The sequence below is a fragment of the Mercenaria mercenaria genome, unplaced genomic scaffold (assembly GCF_021730395.1).
Source record: "Mercenaria mercenaria strain notata unplaced genomic scaffold, MADL_Memer_1 contig_4455, whole genome shotgun sequence".
Taxonomy (NCBI): Eukaryota; Metazoa; Mollusca; class Bivalvia; order Venerida; family Veneridae; genus Mercenaria; species Mercenaria mercenaria.
Genome location: NW_026462684.1, coordinates 43,548 through 69,093, shown reverse-complemented (window position 1 = coordinate 69,093; position 25,546 = coordinate 43,548). Strand labels below are relative to the sequence as shown.

The following is a 25,546-nucleotide window of genomic DNA, read 5'->3' as shown; positions in this document are numbered from 1 at the left end:
ATTTTTATTATAAAATAACATAAAACATCAACTGCATCACCTTGGCCTGTCCGAATTTCCTAGATTAATTATTTCATTTACACCCATGTTTAACGGTCTGTTCATTTTGTTTTCCAGTTCTGTGTGGGTTTGTTTTTGAAGATATAAATCAATTTTTACATTGTTGCTTAGTAGCATATCCGCTTAAATTTCTATTATAACTGAATATTCCCATTTATATAATTGAGTGCTATAAATTAAATTAATATGAGAAAACTTGTTTTTCTTCGAGAAAAAATATTAACTCTCCTTAACACACCGTCATGACGTCAATCCTTTGTTCTTGCAGTACTGTAACTTTATTGTTGGACTGCCTTTAATGGAACTCAGTACTATAGTTTTTACGTTAAGTCTAATATTTGTTTAATATTGGACAGCTGATTTGATACTGGACGGCACGAGGGAAACACTTATTATGCACATTTAATTTACTTGTGTAGTCTAAGCAACATTTGGATTCAATACAAACCAGTTGAAACATTATAAAACAGTACTGAAAGTAAAAACGAAAATTATAATCAAATCAAAGTTTTATATATAGATGCCTGATCAATATGAAAGTAATTGCAAAATGTATGTAACATTATTATGCAAAGATTACAAGGGTCAAAACATTTACTGGAAAATCAACATAATTATTTATTTAACATTAAAAAGTAATTACTTACCAAATGATGAAGAAAGAATTAAATCTAGTCTTTACTTGTTAGCACTCATAATTTGTGGCGACTTTGCTGTGTAATAAGATTTTTTGATAGATTTAGTCGAGACGTTTAGATATCGCTGACCCCTATACTTATTGTAATATTTGAACATTGCGTCAATCATTTAATAATGTATAGTCGAAGTTATAAACCAATTTTGGAGATAAGAAGGTTATGCGAAAGAAAAATAAAGAAAGCCGGCGAATGAAATGACAAACGAAGAGATTGACAATAGACTTGCTGACGATGACAATGAAGAGAGGAATTGTTTGCAAGAAAAATGGCTAGAGATGAAAAGAAATGTATAGCAGTTAAGGAACGGACAGCTAGGGAAGAAGTGTCAAATGTACAAAAAATAAATCCAGATGCCGGTATTGATAACAAAGTTTTAGAAAATTATGATTATTATAAGCCATCTAAGTGTTTGAAATAAATAAGAATCCTATGCCATTAATCAGGCCTGAAATTGACAGTGTAGAAGTAGTTATTGATGATGTAAATGGAACAATAAAAACTTTAAAGGGTCAAATAGCTGTAAAAAAATCAATGAAACATAAAAGTAAAGGGAGTAAAGAGCAAAACAAACTAAAGAAAGAAATATAACAACTAAACAATACAAACGGAATTACACAAGTATAGGAATCGGTTACATTATATTTCCGGAATGGCTCTTACATATGGAAAAGGAATCACAATGAAATCTCCCAATCTATACAAATTTTCTACAGATATAATTTTTACAATTTGTATAAAGTGATAAATATAAATTCTATTAAATAAATATTCCTTTTTTCAGACAGAATGAACAAACAATCAGTTCCTATTTCATATCGAAGTAATCGATATTTATAACGGCGTTAAAGTTTTTGATACGCAAACACAGCAGTATGTTTAACGAACTTTTTTTGCCGCATTTGATATTAACTTTGTCACCTTTTATATAATATACAATGCGTTGTATGTAATACCATGCATTGTGTGGTTACTATTTTTCAAATTTTCGCTTTCTGTTTAAATGAGACAGACGGCCAAGTTTCTGGGGTTCAGGGGCCAAAAGTAGTCCGAAACCCAAATAAGCTATACTACTAGTACAGTATGTAATTAAAACACTTTATTACATGCTTAAGCACTAAAGCAGTTAACTTTTATTAAAAGTACATGTATATCTACAAAAAACACCTGTTCCACTAATTTTGCATGTTTGAAAATAAATTAATGTCGACTAGATTAGTTAATGAAGTGAACATAGTGAATTAAAACAGGTTAAATACAACTTCAAGACTAGTTATATCATCAAAAAGTCAGTTTACTTTTTGAAATTTTCATTAAAATAGTTCTGCATGTTCAGATCGCAATTTGTTCTACAATATATAATTTGATTAAAGTCTGATTTTTCAAAACTTCAGAATATCATTAGAAAATTCAGCAAATAAAACAATAGGGTCGAGGGCTTGAATTTTTGCTAGACTGATTTGAAAAATTTAGACCTCACGCAATTGTTCTTAATGGGAGTCTACGGAAAAATCATTTTCGAGAATAGAAATTTTTTTACAATGTAGATTTTAATTCTGTGATTCTCACAGTTGTAAATAAACAAATGGCCTATAATGTGGAGAAATAAAATGTATAGAACCATGTGCCTATTTTTGAGATATTTGACCATGATTAAAATAAACAACACATTTCATACTAATTTCAAGACATTATTTTGAATTATTTAACATTTCAGATGTTTTAAAATCATATTTTAATTTAAGAATGGTAATAACGTTACCAGAAGTAAATTTACTCACAGGTCGCTATTAATTCATAAAATGATTCTCATTTCCGTACGGCGAATCCAGGCTTTATTCTAAGTTTTCCGGATAAATGATGTTACTCCATCACTTCCGGTTTATCAAACCTGCAGAACTTTATTTAAAGGGATAGATAGGTCTGCAATAATACGTGTAAAAATATATTTGCTTGTTAAGATAACGGATGGTATAGACCAAAATTACGCAATTGGCGTAAAACGGTGAAGACGAAATACTTGTGATCAAGTATGCCACCATATATCGGTGAAGTTAAATTTATGCAGGTCTATTCAAGAGCAAACAAAAAAGAAACTTAAATATTGAATTGCTATAACTACTAAATGTGACAGCGAAAATATATTTAAATGTTCCATGATAACAATAAATATATCTATTTTTGATATAGATCATATATTAAAGTCTTTTGCGAGTGCTTTCTTTTACAAAAGTCTTTTCTATTAGCTCGCGTTGTAAAGCAAATATACTCAACAACTTTTCTAACTATACACCTGTTTTTTAGAGCTATTGTACTTGCTTACTGTCCAGCGTTCGTCCGTCCGTCAGTCGTCCGTCCACACTTTCTTTTAAACAACATTTCCTCCTAAACCACCATGCGAAATTTGATGAAACTGCACAGAGATGTTTCTTGGATGGTTGTCTTTAAAATCTGTTCAAAGAATTAAATTCCATACAAAACTCTGGTTGCCATGGCAACCGAAAGGAAATTTTCTAAAAATCTTCTTGTCACAAATCACAGGTCCTAGGGCTTTAAAATTTGGTATGTAGCGTAATCTAGCAGTCCTCTACCAATAATATTTAAATTATGCCCCTAGGGTTAAATATGGCCCCGCCTGGGTCACATAGTTTATATAGACATTTATAGGGAAAAAACTTTATAAATTTTAAATATTCTTGTCCACATAGCACAAGGCTTTGATATTTGGTATGCAGCATCATCTAGTAGTTCTCTACCATGACTGATCAAGTTATCTCCCTAGGGTTTAATATGGCCCTGCCCTGGGTGTCACATGGTTTATAAAGTCTAATATGTTGGAAAAATATTAAATACTTTATGTCCAAAACCACAGGGCCTAAAACTTTCATATTTAGTATGTGACATCATCTATTGGTCCTCTACATAGATTGTTCACTTTATAATCCTATGGTTAAATATGACCATGCCTGCCCTGGGGGTCACATGGTTTTTATAGACTTATATAGGGAAAAACTTTGAAAATATTCTTGTCCTTAACCACCGGACCTAGGGTTTGATTTTTGTATGTAGGATCATCTAGTGGTCCTCTACCAATATTATAAAATTATCCCATTAGGGTAAAATATGTCCCCGCCCCGGGAATCACATGGTTTATATAGACTGCACACCAGGGTCAACAGTTTTTACATTGACTTATAAAGAGAAAAACCTTTAACAAAATTATATTCTGAAACCATAAGACCCAGATATAAGAGCTTAGATATTTGGTATATGGCATGCTGTTGAGGTTCTCTACCAAGATTGTTCAAGTCATGACCCTGAGGTCAATATAGGACACACCCGGGTGGTGCCTTGTTTTACATAGACTTACAAGAAATATTGACCAGTATCACGTTTGATATAGATTTCAATACTTATCTTGAATAGTCCTAATCGTGAGCTACTGACCAACATTTTCGTGTTTGAAGTTACAGCATATAAATTTGAACCTCATATTTAACATTTTGTTACAGATTTCAATACTCATCTTGAATAGTCTTTGTAGTTATTGCATATAACTTTGGGCCATCTTTATATTTAAATACAAGTTTCAATACTGATGTTGAATAGTCTTAATATTGACCTACTTACCTACTTTCTTCTTTTTGAAGGTACAGCATAGAAATTCGGACCACATGTATAAGTTTTGATACAGATTTCAATGCTTATCTTAATTATTCTTGAAGGGCAAGGAAAGCCTAAAATTAAGTTAATTTAATATCAAGCCTTTCATAATGCTGAAAGAATTTTTGAAATCGGACCACTATTGAAAAAGATATGGCAGTTTGAAATTTAAGAAAATGGCTGAACATGGAGGCAGCCATTTTAGTGTGTTTATGACGTCATTTACACACTGCTGAATTATTTAGTTAGCAAATAACCTTTTAAATAGACTAATTGCACATGTTTCTTGAGTGTAAGATGTAAAACTTGGTAATCTCTTTCATTATAGCTTGAAAAATAAGAGAAATTATTTTACAGAAATAAGTAAATACAGTTCAAATATGTATCTAGAAATTTAAGAAAACCGCCATTTTGTTTTATGTAGTCATTGTAACAAAATGGCCGCCATGTTGATCAAATATTTAAATGCTGAAACCTTTCTCATTTTAAGCCTATTTTGAAAGTTCTTTCACTTCTTTAAATGAAATAAGAAATCCTAGCAGACGGAATTAACTATCCTAGCAGACGGAAGAACAACATTGCCTTTTCCTTTAACCCTAACCTGCTGACCTATTTTCTTAATTTGGGAGCTACAGTTGATATATTTGGACCACCTGTATAACTTTAACTGGTTTCAGTAGTTATTGTGAATAATATTGACCTACTCACTTAGTTTTAGCAAAGTAATTTGTTGAAGCAAGTACTATAATTAATTTAGGTGTAAGGCATTGTTGTTTTTTGTTTTATCTCTGTCAATTTTGACAGATTTTAACCTTAAATCAAAAGTCACATCAGATATTCCAAATCACAGCAGTACACTTTGAACGTATACTTTCGATGAAATTCAAACTATTATATACAGAATTTTCAACTCTGTTCAAGTGAAATGGAACATCAGTCAATATTTCCAATATCAACATGTTAATTTCATATCAGGTTTTTGCAGTAACTGATGACACCACATTAATGGATGATATGGAATCAAGAAGTACATTTACCTTAACAATTTTCAAATTTTCACAGTCCGTTAAGCACAATATGTATGATTTCATAAGAAAACAAATGAACATGCAACAAAATGATAATAAACTTTGCATCGAGAAATATGCAATCGTGTTTTTGCGGATTAATATTGCACCGCTAATTTGGCTCAATATCTGAACTGCAGAACTCGTGCATATTTATTTATTTATTTATTTGGGTTTTACGGCGCACCAACATAGTATAGGTTATATGGCGCCAAACAGGACTACACATTTTGGTTTCACATCTCATTTACATCGAAATAAAAACATGAGGTATCTTTGTTATATTTGGCACAAATGAGACGTGGTGTTGCGCGCAAAACTTAGGTCCCAATCGCAAAGGTCACTGTCACACTTGTTAACAAATGTCACATTTGAGCTTTTCCCGGTTTTTAAATGTACAGACGATGAGAAATTATTTCTATTTGTCATAAATAGTTGCCTCTTTGAGATAACGTGTCGCGCTCAAACCCCAGTCCCCTATCTTAACGGCCAAGGTAAATTTTGAGCTTGAATACGCGATAACTTTGACATGTACTGAGCAGTAATTAGCAGCTATTAGTGTAGCTGAGTGGTTTCATCGTCCGACGTCCCGTGTCAACATTTTACTTAAACATTTTTTTTCCTTTGACACTGCTGGTAAGTTATTCACAAAACTTAGTCTGTAACATTCTGGCATGGACCTTTTACAAAATAGCGCAAATGGTTCCGCTTGGCCTCTTTTAGCGGCTTCCTGAACTAAAAATAAATAAGAAAAACTTTAAACAACTACTCATGAATCACTGGAGAATATTCACCATGTTTTAACCTTCTTGCATGGTCCTCTCTCTTTTTTTTCAAATAGTTCCGCTGTTAGGCGCCACCTGAGTTAAAAGCAGAAGAAAACTTTAAATGAATTATTCTCATGAACATTTTTATGGATCATTGGTAATCTTGACGTGTAGTATTCTTGTTTGGACCTCTTTAAAACTTCTCATGGATTATTGATCCTCACCAAACTTGTTTGGCCCATTTTATTTCATTTGGCAAGTATAATTACCTCAGTAAACAGGATATTGCCACGGGAAATAATTCCTTATCTCAAAGGCAAAGATCACATTAAAGGGTCAACGTTATGTCAAATATCTCTGATGTTTTAACTTTGACTTGTATGGAGCTTTTATATTTAAATTACTAAGGCGGTGTGTCGATAAATAATTGAATCCACACTGTTGTACTTTAGGCATCAACATTCTAGTCTTATGAGCTTGGTGATAATAAAGAAATAAAGGGGGCTTTTGTAGCGTAGAAGTTAATGTCGATGACTTCGAAGCAGATACCTCTATGGGTTCGAAACCTAGCTTTGGGTTAGAATCCAGCTGGATTACGGAATGTCTGTGGTCCTATAATTAAACCACCAGGGTCACCTTTGGTCTTCCTTAACCATAGAAAGCTAAAAAGACACCATATGACTTATACATGGAATTGTATTACGTAATACCCAGTCAAAAGAGAGATACATAATAACAAATTAACATATTTACATATTTTAGATCCCCCAGATATCTCAGTAGTGGCAGCAAATACCACAGTCAAAGCTACAGCTGCATTGATAAGGTGTAGTGCTCGAGGGATGCCTAACAATACCTATAAGTATGGTAAATGGATACAGACCTGGAATAATGTTCAAGTATCAGAGAAACCCGGAAAGGAGAAACTTGAGTTAAAGAGCTTGACATATGAGCACTCTGGAGTGTACACTTGTTCCGCAAGTAATGGAATTAAAGTGTTTGGTACAAATAAGGAATTCATGGAAGGATCTGTTATGTTAGTAGTGAAATGTAAGCGACAATTTTGTGCTTGCCATATAATTGTAAATAGTTAAAGGTCCAAAAAATTTAAGTTATATTGTAATGGTTATAGAAGTGGTTTGTTCTTCATTTTCAAATGTCTTCTTCATTTTTTTTCAGCATTCCCAGTAATAACACATGTAAGTGAGAAAACATCAGCCAAATTAAAAGACAATGCTACTTTAGAAATTTACTACTATTCAAATGTAGCAGGATCTGAAGTGAAACTTTACAGGAATGTGAATGGAACCAGACAAGAGGGAGTTATCTATTCTGTGTCAGAGACTCGCGCAGAAGTAAATTTACCCGTGTTTACTCAAATCATTAGGACTGGTGGAACTAGAGCTAAAATTTTGATTCAGGTACAATCGCAGGACGACTTAGGATCTTATGATCTTGTAGTTGCAAATGAAATAGACTCTAGCTCTCGATCATTTGAAATAGTTCCAAAAGGTAAATTATTACGATTAGTTTCTGAAGCTTACCATAGAACTTTTAAAATAACTTTTAAAATACAATGTAGAGGTAGTACCTAAAATTTTAGTAATACAAAAAACTGCCCCTCATTGATGTGGGCTCGAGCCTCACTCGGGGCGTTGAATTCTTCATGTGAGGAGCCACCCAGCTGGCTTACGGAACGTCTGTAGTTCTACCCGGCTGTCCACTCGTGATGAAAAAAAAATGCACGGAGGGGCAAAAGTCGCCATGTGACAACAAAAAACAATGTAAACATTTATATAACATTTAAAACCAAATATTACGCTTAAGTCTTAATTTGGTCATTTTGAAGCATGTTATTTAAGATTTTCTGAAAACTCTTATTTAATTTCCATGAAACCGCTCTTGCAGATAGTCCTACCTTTCAAGCCATTGACAAATACTTAATCCCAAATTATAATAACCTGGATTATTGTAGAGAGAACTTATCTCAATGCAACAAAGTTGTCAAATACATGACTATTGATATTAGAAAATGTATCAAGACTAATAAAATAAATTCAGATCCATTATTTAAGCTGAAATTTAGACATAATGTTATTTGTACAATAACACACAGCATATATAAAAAAAAGAAATAATTATTTAGTATTTGCCATGAAATTTGACATTACAATGAAATGACCGATCTCTAAGCTTTTTACAGGGGAAATTCAACATTTGTAAATGTATATATTTAGAAAAAAATGAATACTATAACCTGGCGAAAAATAAAAATGAAAATCGGACTACAAACAAAAATAAAGATATGGCAATTTAAATATCATCAATTCATGAAACGGCAGCCATTTTGGACACAGTGACGTCATCGTTCTTTCCTTATATGGTCATTACCAAATATTGTATATATGGCAAAATCATATTTAGTACAATTAAACATGGAGATTAAATTTAAGGTATACACACATACTAAGGTTCATATTATATTATGGTCCACAAAATAATTTTTTCTTAGTTGTTATTTACTGATTTTCCATATATGGTAATGCCCATACAAGAAAAAGAATGATGTTGTCACTGTGCCCAAAATGGCTGCCATTCGAGTACATAGATGGTATTTAAATGGATATATCTTTTTTGTTTGTAGTCCGATTTTGATACTTTTTTCGTTAATGTTAATGTTTTACCTAGTTCTTTCTAATAAGAAATGTTGCCAAATGCTGCATATTTCCCTTTAACCAAACAGTTTTTTCATTGTTCCTATTAACCTGTGTCATTCAGGTGTAAAGGTAAATGCAGGGTAGGATTATTATTTGTGTGTTTGATTGATCTCTAGTACTATGTCCGTACAATATAATAGCATTTTGTTTAGAATTTACTTTCACAAACGTTGATGTGAATTCATTTTAAGAAAACGATGTTCATTTAAATAAACTGGTATATATTTTCATTCATTTTCTTGCAAACACCCACACATACTCCAGCACTGTTCTGATACTGTAGCCACAACATTTAATGTGATAAATATATATCGAATGCCAGTTCCATATTTGACAGGTGTTGAATAATTTTTTTTCAAGACAAAGTGTAAGCTTGACCTCGAGTTGGGTAAATACACTTGGCAGGCTACTTTGATGTAGGAAAATATGGTACTCAGAATATGCTTGAAGTATAGTTACATGAAATGTCATAAACAAAATTATGTCTTTAAAGAGTAAGCCAAGAATTCAAGACTTTTAATTGGAGAGAACGAGATGTTGCAATAAAATACAATCTTACTAATAAAGACAAAAACGAGACTATTATGAGAGAAAAAAAATGAATTTAACTTGTAAAAAGTTGAATGTAAGTTGAAAGTTTTAGTTTTTAACTCAACTGTTCAAAGAAGAGTGAGAGTTGTTCCATCCATCCGGGGGTCGACTTCTCTGCTTGGTTAAATTGTTTGAGTGCAAGTTCATATCTATGTCACAACTACATGCATTGAAATAAAAAATTACACAAAGCTTCAAAGTCATCAAATCTGCTATACTGACCAAGTTAGATAACTCTAGGTTGAAATTAATTCAAATTTAGGCTCTTTATCGACGTTTTCTATGTGGTTTAAGGTTTGTGTGCAAATACCTATAAAGCTGTATTTCAGTAACAGCTATATGTATTAGACTGAAACTTCAGACAATGCATCCCAGTCATCCGCACTACTTTGACAACACTCGGTAAAATTGAATTCAAATTATTGTTATTTTAATACTTAGGCAATTTGGCTAAGGCTTTGCTATAATTATGCCTGTAACAATCAAACTGTATTTCAGTAAAAGCTAAATAGATTGAAACTTTACATAAGACATATTTCTATTCAAAAATCTCCTTGAGTTCTGCTCATTTCTTAGTTTGAAATAGGACTAGAAATCTATGGTCAGAAATGTATTTTGGCATGCAGCTGAAATATTTCTAATCTGCTTTATGCATAATGAAAATAAAGAGGACTGTATACGCTACAAATATATTTTTTCGTCTATAACTAATTTCATTTTAAGTATCCACCCAGCACCCTCCCAATTTGTTTCTTTCGTTACCACATGCATGTCCCAGTCTATACCCTCCATTCTCTACACTCAGATTAAAATTTCTTCCCTTTATATTTCAATAACAATACAATACTTAGTTGTGTCAAACACTTTAGCAGTCGATAAATAGAAATTATCAAATTTAATAGCAATCTCATTTTACTTCATATATTTAGGTCCTCCGGGCCAGCCATATAATGTCACAGTAGACAATATTCAGTATAACACAGCGCATTTGTCCTGGATACGGGGATACCATGGAGGGCTCGCACAAACATTTGTAATACAGCTTAGTACTGACCTAAATATGTGGAGAAATATAACAGTCTATGGCGGACTGAATGAGAGTTTAGAACCAGTATCTGAAGTTCTATCGAATCTTCATGATTCTACAACATATTTTGTTCATATGTATGCGTTTAACAATGAAGGAAGTAGCCCGTTTACAGAGATTCTCAATTATACTACAACTTCGAAGACTGGTAAGAATGTTATATGTTATGAAAAAACTAAACAAAAGAGAACACTATCATCCAGTTTAGTCTGGTCAAACAACCTTTGGCTCAATTACAGCCTTTGCACTGATTGTTGGTGTAAATGTGCATAGTACTTTTACCATGATAACAACATACAGATAAAGTTTTACGTTTGATCTGTTTTGGAATTTTTACATGTGACATAAGTCTTTGCACTTGATAATAGTTTTTTTTTCTTCTTTGCATTATTGTTCATTTACCCTTACCACTTTTTTATTGTATTAGCTCACCGGAGCATAAATGCACAAGGTTAACTGTTGTGATCACTCAACGCCCGACTTCCGTTTGTTCATCCTTCGATGTCACCATTTTCTTCAAACAACATCTCTGAATCCATCGTGAAGTTGATCAAAAAAAAACTTGGTGGTTCCCTTCCAAAGTCTTTCAGATAATTTCCATGAATTTTATGCAAAACTGTGGTTGCTGTGACAATTGGAAATAAAACCTTTAAAGATCGTCTGGACAGATTTAAAATGAATTACACAGAAATATCTATTTGGTGACCATACATAAATGTCAAATATGTTAAGTTCAAATAGTTACAATTCGTAAAAACATTGCTGACAGGGCTAGTGGTCAGTTTTAATATAGGGGAAACAGAAATATTTAGAAACAGCTGGTTCAGTTTTACCTAAATTATTCAAATTATTTTGATTTGTGAGAAAAAATGGTTGCAAGAGGGTATGGTCGCACATGCCCGTCCGCCCTTCCATCCTTACCCCTGTCCACTCAATATCTTCTGTACCACTTGGAAGATTTTCAAAATAACTTGGATCGATTATTAACCTCAGCTAGATGATATGCAGAGCGCATTTTCCTTAAACTCTAGCCTCAGTTATTTACCTGCAGGGTGTGCAAGTCACGTCACTAGGTTCAAGGTCAAGGTAATACATAGACGTCAAATGTCAAATACCTTGAATTTGTGTGTTCTCCATATCATCTTAACTGCTTGGAAGATTTAAAAAAACACTAGTGTCAATAATAAATCTCATCTAGATGGTATGCAGAGTGCACAAGTCTATAGTAGTCAGGGTCTTAACACTTGGTATTTCTGTAATTCTGTGATTTTAGTAGGTTATTTTAGAGCTGAAAAATGACTTTAAATATTTAAGTTTGACATTGACTTTTCAGGTAGGGAATGGGTTTTGAAGTTGACCCGTCATCTTGAGGTGGTGAACATTTTAACCAAAATATTCAAATAAATAGTTAAAAATATTAAGTTATATAGATCAGAAAGAAAATAAATATACCTTAAATCTCTGTTCACTTTGTGTGAGCTTGACCTTTTACATGTAGGAGTATGGGTTTTGAATGTGACATAATGTCTCGTTATTTCGGTCATTTATGCAAACATATTTAAAAAGTCTAACACAGCATAATAAAGTTTTAAATTGGACACAACCATGTGCACAGACGGATTCAAAAACATTGGACAGTGGTAACACTATATGCTACAAGTCTGGGGCGTAAAAAAGGATCGATACATTGCAAATCTGTAGAGATTATTGGCATCGAGGCTCATAAATTAGGATTATAGTCTCTCTTGTATTTTATATCCGATTTTAAGTCTAGACTTATTCTAGTCATTTTAACATTGCATCCGAACGCAACCCGGGACTACTAAAGTGATTGCAAGGATCAAATTTATAAGCATAGTTTCCTAAAATTTTCAAAAAACATCAGCAAATAGTAAAATAAGAAAGTGGAAAACCACATATCGCTCACACGACATAAACAGAAATATTACAGGCTCGGTTTGTTGCATTATAAAGGACCTCTTAAATTGTAAAAATCAACAGGAACTTTGTTTGTCAATCTGTAATAATATGACAATGATCACTTACTTTTACTTCTCCTGTTTTGTATTTTTCATCATGAATATGACAAGCAGTTTGTTTTTTTCTCTTTAAATCTCATCTTTAGCAGACATGGTTAATTTTTTTTATTCAATTGTTCTTTAATTATTTTCGTACAATATGTTTCTTCTTTTAGTACTGCCTTGATAAATTGATTAACTGCAGAAGGGCCTCTAAAAACTTGCTTCGGTTTAGTATATTTATCATTATGACAGCAAACAACTTTGTAGCCATAATCAAAATCTTTGTTTAAGATATGGCTCAGTAAATGAACTGTAAGATGAGGCTAAAGCTGTTGATATTTTCTTAGTTATACTTTCTAAGTAAGCATAAATTACTGAAGGTGCCATTAAATGTTTCTGATAATCCATAAAAGATACCTTAATTCCCTCTTTTGGCATCTTCACAGCTTGAGGACCAATAATAGTTAAACAAGTTTGAATATATTCATTTAATACTCTGAGAAAAACATTGTAAGCAAGATTTGCAGAAATGCTTTTTATTTTTATTTTATTTTATTTTATTTATTTATTTTTTTTTTTTTTTTTGTTTCAATAAATATCAATCTCTTAAAGTTTTTAATCGGGTACGGCGTATGTTCTCCGTGACGATTTGATAAAAGACATTGTGCCTGAAATCATTAAATCATTCGTTGGCAGTTACTTGCGGAGAACAAGTTTGTACTGGTACAGAATCCAGGAACACTGGTTGGGTTAAATGCACGCCGTTATATGACTGAAATACTGTTGAAAAAAGGCGTAATAAACCCAAAGCTAACAAACAAACTTAAGTCATTAATCAAAAGTGCGAACTTATTTTATCTTCATTAGTCAGTAACATTTCACATTGCTTTTCAAATATACAATGGAAAAATGTTATTACTTTCATAACCAAATATTTTAAATAAAATATAAATATGAATTTCTATTTCCAAACGGTTCTTTATTGTAAAGATACGGATCTTTAATATGTTTTTTTAATTTATCAGTTACATATTTTTAATTTCATCGATGTATATTTGTTCAAGTTTAATGATGTTTCCAATTTTCCGTATCTTTATATATGATTTTTATCATTTATATCTGGATTAGCTATTTCAGCTAAAATGCAAGTTTGTTGTAATCATAGTCAGCATTATGTCTGTTAACCATCTCTATTTATTGTACTTAAGGTAGAACGCGACATTGCGAACTTTCGAGTAGCGTCTTGAAATTTGGCGTGTGTAAAGTTGACAATATTTCAAACAAGGTGCAGTTTATTTTTTAACAATAGAATCAACCAGTTTTTGTACACGAGACGTCAAAGTTGACCACTAAAGCCCGGTTTTGAAAATGACGTCGCCGTGTATCCTTGGCAACTGTTACGGGTACTACAACGGCACCAGCCAACAAATCTTAAAGTTTATACTGTTCGACGAGAAATAATGTTTCCTTTATGCTGATATAAAAAATATTGTTTTACGCCGATATTTGAAAAATGGGAAGGAAGTCGTCATTTTATACTAAATATTGTCGTTCAGTTTCGCTGTATTTTTCGGCTTTAAAGCGGCATATTAGAAAATCCCTGAATTAAAGTTTTGATTTTTTTTTCAATAAACGGTGTTTGAAATGTATACCGAGTTCAAATGACAAATAAAATTTTGGGAAGGGGAACGGGTAACCGACTCAAGTTTTTCGGTACATTTGATTTTATTTCCTTCAGCCCCATGCGTAAATTTTTTACCGGAATTTGACGTCTGCAGATACTTCATAATTTGGCCATTGTGGTTAGCTTATCAGCTGCACCATTTAGTGTTTTACTGGTCCTCAGAGACCTTTATACAAAACAGCAACAAATATTTCATTCAATGGCAGGATGTTTATATTTGAAAGTTGAAAGGCATATTTATAAGTAAAAAGTACATTTCAATATAATATATAACGTACCAGTAACGAAACATGCTATAATTATTGTAGAATGCGCATAAAGTTGAAGTAATTGGGCTCCGTTTCGACGATTTATTTGATATAAAATCCATCATATTCTTATAAAATGCGAATTTTTACATTTTTGATTTTTCTGTAACTTTTTTTTAAACAAAACTTCAAGCACGATCATTGACGTCCATTTTTGATGAACTTTCACGTCCGTCGGACAGTTTTCGTAAATCGTTCTATTCAGTCATTAAGTATCTGTTTGCTTATTACTTATCATATTTTCATTTAAAAATGTCTTTTAAATGGTATATAATTTGTGGTGATCATTTCAACGTTAAAATCGATATTTACGTTAGAGTTACGTCAGGGCGACAAAAATGACGTTGAGGTTTAGATAAAAAGTTTGCTTAAGGTGGAATGCGCCCCAAATTTTATTTGCCGAATTTCGTCCTGAAATTTATACTGTATAAAATTTAAGATATATGCGATTGAGCTCCGGTTTTACTTTGTCGCCATATTGTTCGTGTTTTTTGCTATTGTGTCACAAACATGGCCCCTGACGTCACTTTTCGTGCAACGCCCAGTTCCGGGTGCTTTCGGTAATTTTCCTTTCCTGCGCTCTGAATGTCATATCAATGAAAAATACAAAATAATTGTCATTTTGCATTCAGAAAATGCTACTTAATGGTATAAAATTCTGCGAATTAAGATTTACGCCTAGGACGTCAGAGACGATACTGTGACGTCAGAACGGAAAAACTTACATCAAGTTTTGTTACAAATGTTGCCTTAAAATCCAGTTTATAAAAAATCGACTCTATAAAAAAACGTAAAAATTGTGGTATGTTGTTCCGCAGTGTGTGAACGTCTAGTAGACTCTTATAACACTTGGGGTCACCGACTTTAATTTTTCAATATTTGACGATATTTTACCCCTACCCAATGAAGACATGACACGTTTAATTGCCATTTTTAACAAAATATTCTAAAGAATGTGCGAAGCTGTATGTATTAACGGTAAATTCGGAATGATTGATGAGATGAATTGACATGAAAGTATTGATAGACATATGGTGATATTTGCTAAGAAAGTGTTAAAGAAAAAAGTTGTTTTTTTAAAACATGTAATAACATTCAAGTTATTACGGACCTGAAATATCTTAATGAGATATTTTATCAAGGGTGTAAATTATGTAAATGACATTTCGCATTTAAGGATATTATCGAAAAAGACTTTTGATCATTGGTTAATCAACGTGTATTATGTGTGTTGATTCCTTGAAATGACTTAAAATTATTTAGATTTAAGTGTTCAGATTGTGAACACAAACCTACAGTTTCTATATCTATATCCAGGGCATCCGGAGAAACAGAAATGGCTTTTACTTTTTCCGTACTTCTTAAATCTGAAAGCTGCAACTGGTGAGGGTTTTATGAAATATTTCCTAGCATTCATTATTAAGAGCTTGTAGCTGCACTTGACCAGAAGGTTCCCACCAAGAAATAAATTATCTGCATCGGACCAGCAGTTGTGCTTGATTGTAATAAAAAGACACCGTTTCAAGAATAAATTCTCTGCGTCTGGCAAGCTGCAATACTTTATAGTCTTTTGAAGATCTTTTTTTAAGAATAAACTCTGTTCGCTGGACTAGCTACTCTGCCTTACTATGACCTCACTGTCTTTGTCTCTCTCGTGTGGAAGGTCAGGGCTTTGATCGCTTGTCGTTTACCAAGGATATAAAAATGATACAAGTTGCTCAGCATAATGCCTATAGAACAGACTCTTCTCTCAACTCGTAATCTCGCACGAATGAGATGTGGAGATTGATGTCTAAATTGGTAGAAATTGTTTCATGATTTACAATAAATTAATCCGTGTAAAAATATTAATTTCATATCAGATACAGGATCTGGTCGTCCATTCTACAGATAGAGGAGCAGCTTGGACAGCATAAATATGCCCACACCTGATGTTCCCAAATATAATCAGATTTGTTTTTATTTAGTTGTTTCATGCCTTTGGAGTACACAAATCAAATCATGTAGTTAACTATCGACAATTTTTCGTTAGTTCACTGATTTTGCAAAGATAGCTGTAAATCAGCGACAGATAAGTTACACTGCGAATTTTCATTTAAAAAAGTATTTTGATATAACGCATAACACTATTTGGTCTATTATTTACCTGTTCAGACTAAATACTCTTTATAGTTTAATAAGAAATGAAGTAATTTATACATTATGATTGATAAAATAAATCAAATGGTATGGAAAAAATAACGTAATTTACACAAATATCAGTTGTCATAAAACGCATGTTATATTGGATTATGAAATAAGATCTATATCATCATGTAGATTAACGTACTTGAATTGATGAGGGAAACACACTATATGAACAATATAACTGTTGGTTCTTAGATATATCCGAAAATACTGGCTCTTTAGGGAAAATTGTCTACCTATTTCGTATAAACGTATCAGTCGCATTTTTTAAACTGATAAAACGGCGTTACATTTGCTTTATATTTCATACATTTTGATATGATTCTATTTGAAAATAAAGAAATATACCACAAAATGAGAATGTTTTGTATAGAAAAACTTTAATTTGAACATCTAACATAAAAAATTGAAATTGTAACGTATCTGTTTATTCAATATTTATGAAGTCTTATTAACTTCAGATTCAGATATCAATAATAAAACCGCCATCAACTTTAAGTTATGGTGATAATTATTCAAACAATTCAAACATTTTTACACTTTTATAGCACAGTCGTATAACGTATCTGTTGTTTGTAACGTATCTGTTTTTAATATATTTTCTCAAGTGAAAAATATGAAATCTGGACTGAAAGTTAAATACTTTAACTCGGTTACAAAATTAAACATGTGTTCTACTACACTGTCCAGTAATATTTCTAAATAAATGCAATATAAATGCATGCTGAATGAAACACTTCGTAACGTATCTGTTAAAAACAAATTAAAACACTGTGGCAGTTGAACATCATCTGATTTCATTTTCTACAATATGTTTATTTCGTTAATAAATAAATTTTTTGACAATCAGATCATTAAACATTCAAACTGTCAATAGTCGTTCCGGAAAATGCATTACGCACCTGAGTATTTGAAGTGAATAGATGTGTTACATCTAGATGTAACGTATCTGTTGTCCAAATTGCCGACACAAAAGGTACGCGGTCAATATACAAATGATTGACATATATTGAAAAAGGCAATGTTTTGTTCAAGACGTATATCATTAACAAATAATTTGAGCATAACAGTTTAGTAATTGTCCGGATATTTAAATTTCAGTACCATGCAATTTAATTTAACCCTAGATCGCCGACATAGATTTTTGATCTCATGTGCATGTGTTAAACATCTGATTTCAAAAATAAAGTATTTCTAGTGGACATTTCAGTGCAATTTTAAACAATATAAAACACGCCTCCTTCATTTTGAAAGCAAAATAGTGATACTACCAAAGAGCATAAAAAGTTGAACTGTACCGATATGTTTAAATTGGAGTTGCTCCTCTATCTGTAGAATGGATGTGAGTATACTGTTTTCGTGCTGATAATACATGTGAAATGAGCGATGAGTATTTCTGGTAAAATCAGGCAAATCCTGATATCATAAAACTACATAAGAACGAAAATTCTAAGTATTTAAAACATGTTTAAGTACCTATTTTCACGAAATTAAATCATCAACTGACCGCATACTAGCTTTGTTACAAAGCTAAGTTAGCATTTTGCCTTAGACTGAGAAGATTAGTAACATCTATACTTTCAGCTTTGAATCTGCATTTTGAAACCATCAATAAAATAACAAATGGATAGTAAATGTGGATATATTGTCCATAAGTATTGACAGTGCCCCCAATAGAGAAACAACTACTGCGTAAGTATTCTTTATATTACTTAAAAAAATATCGTATGTGCAAATAGCTGCGGGGACAAAACGATTAGCCATCCATCTCGGAGTTGTGGGTTGAAGTCCTCAGTCTAACATCTTTTTTTAAATCTTATCTCCAAAATTTACAGGACGGGAAATTAATAAACTTATCTATTTATATTTATGGTTCATTTATTGAAAGAAATATACTTGTATTCAAGATATTTTGTAGTAAGTGTAGAGTAAAATCTTTAAAGGTATCTAAGATAAAAAACAAATTACTTCCGAAAATAGAAACTACAAGAGAAAACAATTAGAATTCGTGAAAATCGTCGCAAAAGATATTGTAAGAATAAAAGCAAATACGGTAACACTTCATTATATTGAATTTAAAAAATGATCTGCGGTAATTTCGTACCCGTGGTAACGTGCGTGGAAGTCAGACGGTTAACTATAAAGGTTATTTGTTTAATTTTAGATCTTTTCAGGATACAATATTGCGTAAAGTAACGAAAACGTCCGAAAATATTAGCATAGACTGATGAGTGTCAGGCCAAATACTACGGACAATTGTACAAGATATACATTTTGTCAAAGGTGTTTCCTTTCACAAGTACATGACATCTGAAGTTGCGATCGAATATATTTTGAATTTTTTTCTTATAATAAATACATCTCGTTTTAAACACGAACGTGAGTTGTGTAAGTTGAAACACATTCTTTTTTACTCTAACGTCATATTGCCACAAACCATGTGGGGGTTAGGGTAAAGTAATGTTATATTGCGAAAAATTTACGTCGGTGACCCCTAAGTATTTATGTGTCTACTAGACGTACACACATTGCGAAACAACATACCAAAATTATACGGTTTTTTTATCAGCCGATTTTTTATAAACTGAATTTTAAGGCAAAATTATTAGCAAAACTTGATGTGATTTTTTCCGTTCTGACGTCAAAAAATCGTCACTGACGTCCTAAGCGTCAATTTCATTTCACTGAATTTTATACCATTGAGTAGTTTTTTTCTGTTTGCAAAATGAACATTATTTTGTATTTTTCATTTATATGACATTCAGAGCGCAGGAAAGGAATAATGCCGAAAACACTCGGAACTAGGCGTTGCACGAAAAGTGACGTCAGGGGCCATGTTTGTGACAAATAGCAAAAAACACGAACATATGGAGAAAAAGTAAAACCGGAACTCAATCGCATATATCCTGAATTTTGTACAGTATAAATTTCAGGACAATATTTGGCAAAAAAAAATTGGGGCGCATTCCACCTTAAATCTTGTTCCATGTAAAACAATACAATTTGACTGTAAACTAATATGATGATTAAAACTTAATTTTGTGTCGATTGAAGGAATGAAATTATGGGGTCACTGTATTCATTTTCGCGTAAAATTACATTACGCTACACCTACCCCACAATCACTAGATAGCGCAATTGAGTATTTTTCTTGTAAATCCTCTTTTTAAGATAAACTCTTCTTTTTTATTTTTCTTAGTATAATTCAATAAATATAGCCTTAAAACTCCGTTACCTTGGCCGAAATTATTTAAGTGCAGAAATCAGACTTTAGATTATATTTAATATAATTATGAGAATCCGACGAAATCGACTACCCATTACCCTTGCGCCGAATAAAATTATTCTACCCCTACTCCAGATAAAAAAACTTAATTCAGTGGATTCTCTTATGTCTTGTGATCAAGACAACGTTTTTTTTTCCTATTTTAAGGAGAATTTAATCAAAAGAGCCCTTTACAACTTTGCAAGGATTTCATTCAAAGTTGAGATTGAAATGAATTATCTCGCAAGTTCATGATAATACATGATTGATGCTCATGACATTGTAAAGTTTTACAAAAATGAATAAGGAAACGTCAGAATATAACGAAAATCCTTTATTTGAATTATCTCAACAATTCCATCACAGGCCTCTATTTCCGTCACGTATTATCTACGCGTAAAAATGATTACATATTATAGAATTTGTACTTTATGCTACGTAATAGACATATTTATCAGCTAATATGTGTCTTAAGGAAGCGTATTCGGACGACAGTTAGTCTTCAGAAAATAACACGGGGGTATACAGAACCTAGCCAACCCCGGCACAGTGCGAAAAAAAGTAAAACTGTAGAAATTTTTAAAAAACCCTTATGTCATTATATCACCACGTTCGAATAAACATTATCAGTTTATCTAACTTTATAAAACAATTTACGTTTTGGAAATATTTCGATTGTTTGGAGAGAAGTCAGACACCCCGATTCCAAATCAAGTGCAACCACGGAGAAACATAATATATTTGTTGTACGGAGGCTGTTGCTCTGAAAAGGTTGATTCGTTTAACAAGTTGGTTATAGCTAAATAGAAACACCATCCTTTGCAAAGAGGTTTTTGCTCTTCAGAGATGTGTGTAAAGAAAGGTTATCCTTATATTCACAGACACATAATAGAAACATATTTCATATATAATATTTTTTCTAACATTAGTAAATACTCTAGCTAAAACTGTTAAATATTCAAAAATTAAAAATAAAAAAGAAAGAAAATTGTTTGTTTGTTTTGAGTTTAGCGCAGTTTTCTATGTTACGACGGGCGGCTAACCTAACCAGTGTTCCTGGATTCTGTCTTTTCAACAAGTAACTTCCAACTTCACCACCTAGATCAGAGATGAATGACGAATGATTTCAGACACATGCCTTCTATCAAATCGTCACGCCCTACCCGGGGATCCAACTAACGATTCATAGATCTGCGCTCCTTTTACTGAGCTAAGCGGGTAGGGTAAAATAAAGAAAGACAGGAAACAGTGCAAGTCCTGGTTTCGTATTTACGAGGATTTGTACGAGTACGTGTACATGTGTAAGATTTCTTCTTTGTTTTTTTTACTCAGTAAGCGTCTGAGATTGTAACAGTTTTCAAACAATTTAGCAGCTCACTCATCGGATGTTTATAAGGATACGCTTACGCGTCGCATATATGTAACTTTGGGATAGTAATCAAAGTGAAACCTATCTTATATCATGATTATCATGGAACATTACAACGGAGAACTTTTTAGTGGTACTTCGAATAAGAAAAAGATGAAAAACGTTGTCATGTTAGCGTATGTTTTACATTATGCATTTCCATTTCGCACTGAAGTAGCCAGCTTTACAGTTATAAAGACCTCTTTAGAAAAGAAAAATATCTAACGTACCACGATTCGTTTTGACAATAAAACACTAAATGGTGCAACTGATAAGCTAAACGTCTAAACACAGTGGCCGAATTATGATGTCTCGAATGTATCTGCAGACGTCGAATTGCGGTAAAAAATACGCATGAGGGTGGGGAAATAAAATTAAAAGTACCGAAAAACTTGAGTCGGTGATTTGTCATTTTGACTCGGTATACATTTTAAACACCGTTTATTGAAAAAAAACATCAAAACTTTAATTCAGGGATTTTATAATATGCCGCTTTAAAGCCGAAAAATGCAGCGAAGCTGAACGTCATTTTTTGTAAAAAACGGCGATTTTCTTTCCATTTTTCAAATATTTGTCGACGTAAAACAATGGTTTTATATCAGCATAAAGGAAACATTTATTCTCGTCGAATAGTGTAGAATTTAAGAAAAATTGTTGGCTGATGCCGTTGCAGTACCCGTAACAGTTACCAAGGATACGCGGCGACGTCATTTCAAAAACGGGTTTTGGTAGTCAAATTTGACGTCTCGTGTACAAAAACTGGTTGACTCTATTGGTATAAAATAAACTGCTGTTTGTTTGAAATATGATTAACTTTACACACGCCAAATTTCAAGACGCTACTCGAAAGTTCGCAAATTGTCGCGTTCTACCTTAAAGTAAAAATATGTTTTTAAAAACGCTTTCCTACCCTTAACTTACCGCCAACAATGTATCTATTCAGCTTAAATTCCTTTAAATGCATTTCAATAGGCATTGAATGGTTTTATCTTTCTGCATTTCTAAATGTGCTGTAAAATTACTTCAAAAACTTTACTGTCTTCAGGTTTTGATGATGTAACTTTAAAATAGTTTTCTTATCTCCAGCTTTCAGTTTTTTAAGAAAAATTACGGATCGAACAGGCCCGGCAAATGAAACAAATATATGAAAAGCAGGAACTACGAGCAACTGAGCAACCCACAATATCAGCTGTGTTTTGAAATGCAGTATTTACACTTCCACAAAACTTATAACTTTTTTTCTGTAAGCAGCTGCAAGTTTAGTTAAGTGTATAATTAATTAATCTGTCGTTTCTATTCCATTGCTTATTATAATTTTTTTTACACATTTATATATCTTTAAAAAGGATATTATAGTAGTTTAAGGTTACTAAACGAAACCCGGCTATTATTTTTTTACTGTAATCTTTCCATTTTACTAAGGCCTATTTTTTTCTTAAAGTCTCGTTCTATAACTTTTTTTTCTTTTCTAAAAATGTCTTGCTTAGTAGGCAGAATTGCTTCTTTATAAAATGCACCATCAATTAATTCGTTATTTTAAGACACAACTGACAGTTTCCTATATATATATATATATATATATATATATATATATATATATATATATATATATATAACCCGGTTTGTTGCAACATTCTTTTGTTGATGATCTATGATCGTTCCAAGATCCCAACAAAAGAATGTTCCAAGATCCCAGGTTCATACAACGGCACATTACGGAATAAGGAGATATATAAAACCATAGGTACCGGTGCTTGATTTATCTGCCTTTGATAATAGATTTTTCAGTATTTTCCGACTCTCAGAAACAGACAATTCATGACCAAGGCTGGGTACCTACGATTTGCTTTATTTTTTATTTCTGTTTTAAATGGTTACTAGGACCACAATAAGGTATTCTGGAAGTGTTAACCCTTTCTTACGTGAAAACGGTAACATAGCTTTATGAATGACAATTGCCCCTCCAGTAAGTTTCACAAACTTTGTTTTAATATCGCCGCAAGATGCACAGGTTGTTTTTAACATCAATTTACCATTTTTTGTTGTAACTTATTGAGGATTTATACTGTCAGTTTATTTCTTCTCTTTTACACAAGACATTTTTTTTACTACCCATTATTATGTTATATGTAATTAAAATATTTTTTTTACTATTATGATTTTTATTTCTTAAAATCCAAGTTGTTTGATGTAAAGGATAAGGGGTCGTTCAAAACTTTTTTTCTCTGGTTCAGCAGGTGTCAGAGATACCGGTCAGCAGAGGTCAAAAATGTAGTTATAACCTCATAAGCCTCACTACTTCCTTTTGCTGCTGATACTCTTCACCGTCTATATATAATATTCCCCTTCTCTCTTCTCCGTGCAAAACAGCGTGAATAATGGCGCTTTACTATTGCCTGCCTAATCTTGACCTGGCGTTTCATAGTTAACGCTTATAATAGATTCAATTTTAAACAATTTAACCTCGTTAAATTCGTGATAAATGCATACTACTTCTGAAATTAAGAGAGCATTTTAACACATTTCATTGAACTGATGACATTCAACTATACGCTATATACAAGAAGTTGTGAAGAGATGATAACAGAACATATTCAGTTGTTTAAGTTGAAATATGTTTGAACAAGATATAGTGTGCAAGTAATAAGGCTTGCTGTAAATATTTTGCAGGAAAAGAAGAAAATTTTGAAATCGACGTGGCTATAACATCAAGCGTGGTAGGTGGCGTAGTTGCTGCTGTTTTAGGAGTTGTCATCATTGTTATTATTGCAAGAAGAATATTGATAAAAAAAGGTAAGTAGTCAGTAAAATTGAATGATTTGTTATATCTTTTGTTATGATTATGCTCGTAAAACGTTTATTTGTTTCTTTTTTCAAATTGCCAATGTTTCTGTTTGTTTGACGTTACTTTACTTAGTATCATTCAAGTATATGTTATCAAATGTACCACTGTTAAAGATTTCTTTATAGATATTATACATGAACATTTTGAAACATACCAAGGTCCATTTCAACACATTGAGAAACTGACTATCAATGTATCATGTCAGTATTAAGGTACTTCCGCCATCTTGAATTTAGAGTGACCTTCATTTGCGTCGTGAAAATACAGTGAACCAAAAAGCTTTCAAATGCAGCTGTTCCATAGCACAAAAACAGCTCAGTTTGCTAGACCCCGACTGAAAGTAGATGTATAAAAAGTAAAACTGAAATTTGGAAATAAAGTAGAAATTTTACCTGTAATTTTTCAAATTTTCGGTTACCTTTATAAATCCTTTTCAATTACTTTATTAAAAATTCATGAATGGCAGAAGTTAGTTCAAAGCTTCAAATAATGCACAGGAGAATTGCCTTACTGAATAGAACTAAACTTATTACAAAATATGTTTTCAAGTCTGACCACTGCATGTATTGAAACGAAAATACATGTTGCTTTTTTCAGCATACATAAAAGTAGTGCAATGTATGGACAAGATTTTTGCTATATATGGTGTACCAAAACTGCCTGAAATTGTAAGACAAGTCTCAGACTTAATGTGAACAAGATTTAGCAGCGATCCAAAATTCGTTTCAAGGATTGTGCAATAAAGTTTTAATTTGTTATACTGGAATTTATGTACTTACGCGCTGCTTACCTAACGGAAAATTCGGCGGAAATGGAATTTTCGGCACTTCCTGCGATAACTACCAATATTACTTAACGTAACTTTTTCACACATACGTACAGTGCTACTTCTCAACAACAACACCCTTTGGGAGACGAAAAATTTGGTTGTTGTTCGGAGGGAGTTGTTGTAGAGAGATAAAATAAAGAACTATTAGCATATTTTGGAGTCAGTAGCAAGTGCTGTTGCAAGGAGGGAATTGTTGTTCAGAGGGCCGATGTAGAGAGGAAGCACTGTAATTGTATATTCAACTTAATGTTTTATAAAAAGGGAATCTGTATTCAGATTCTCTGCTTTCACTTGCAAACCCAATTATAACGCTCTGTTTTCCTCCTTTCAGTTCCAAAACTGCATAGAAATA

At 32.4% G+C, this 25,546-nt stretch overlaps 1 protein-coding gene across 1 annotated transcript; it reads left to right on the top strand.

Annotated features, from left to right (window-relative positions):
• Positions 1–1,023: 1,023 nt before the first annotated feature.
• LOC128553895 (protein turtle homolog B-like) lies at positions 1,024–25,060 on the top strand. Its single transcript, XM_053535096.1, has 6 exons — positions 1,024–1,114; positions 7,015–7,302; positions 7,432–7,764; positions 10,490–10,795; positions 24,191–24,313; positions 24,963–25,060. The coding sequence occupies exons 1-6, from the start codon at positions 1,024–1,026 to the stop codon at positions 25,058–25,060; spliced, it is 1,239 nt and encodes a 412-aa protein (XP_053391071.1).
• Positions 25,061–25,546: the final 486 nt, after the last annotated feature.

What these genes read in the sequence shown, in the direction of transcription:
- LOC128553895 (XM_053535096.1), top strand. Translation starts at nt 1,024, where the DNA reads ATGGCTAGAGATGAAAAGAAATGTATAGCAGTTAAGGAACGGACAGCT. An exon ending in TGTTATGTTAGTAGTGAAAT is followed by an intron (nt 7,303 to 7,431) that starts GTAAGCGACAAT and finishes ATTTTTTTTCAG; the next exon opens with CATTCCCAGTAATAACACAT. An exon ending in TACTACAACTTCGAAGACTG is followed by an intron (nt 10,796 to 24,190) that starts GTAAGAATGTTA and finishes AATATTTTGCAG; the next exon opens with GAAAAGAAGAAAATTTTGAA.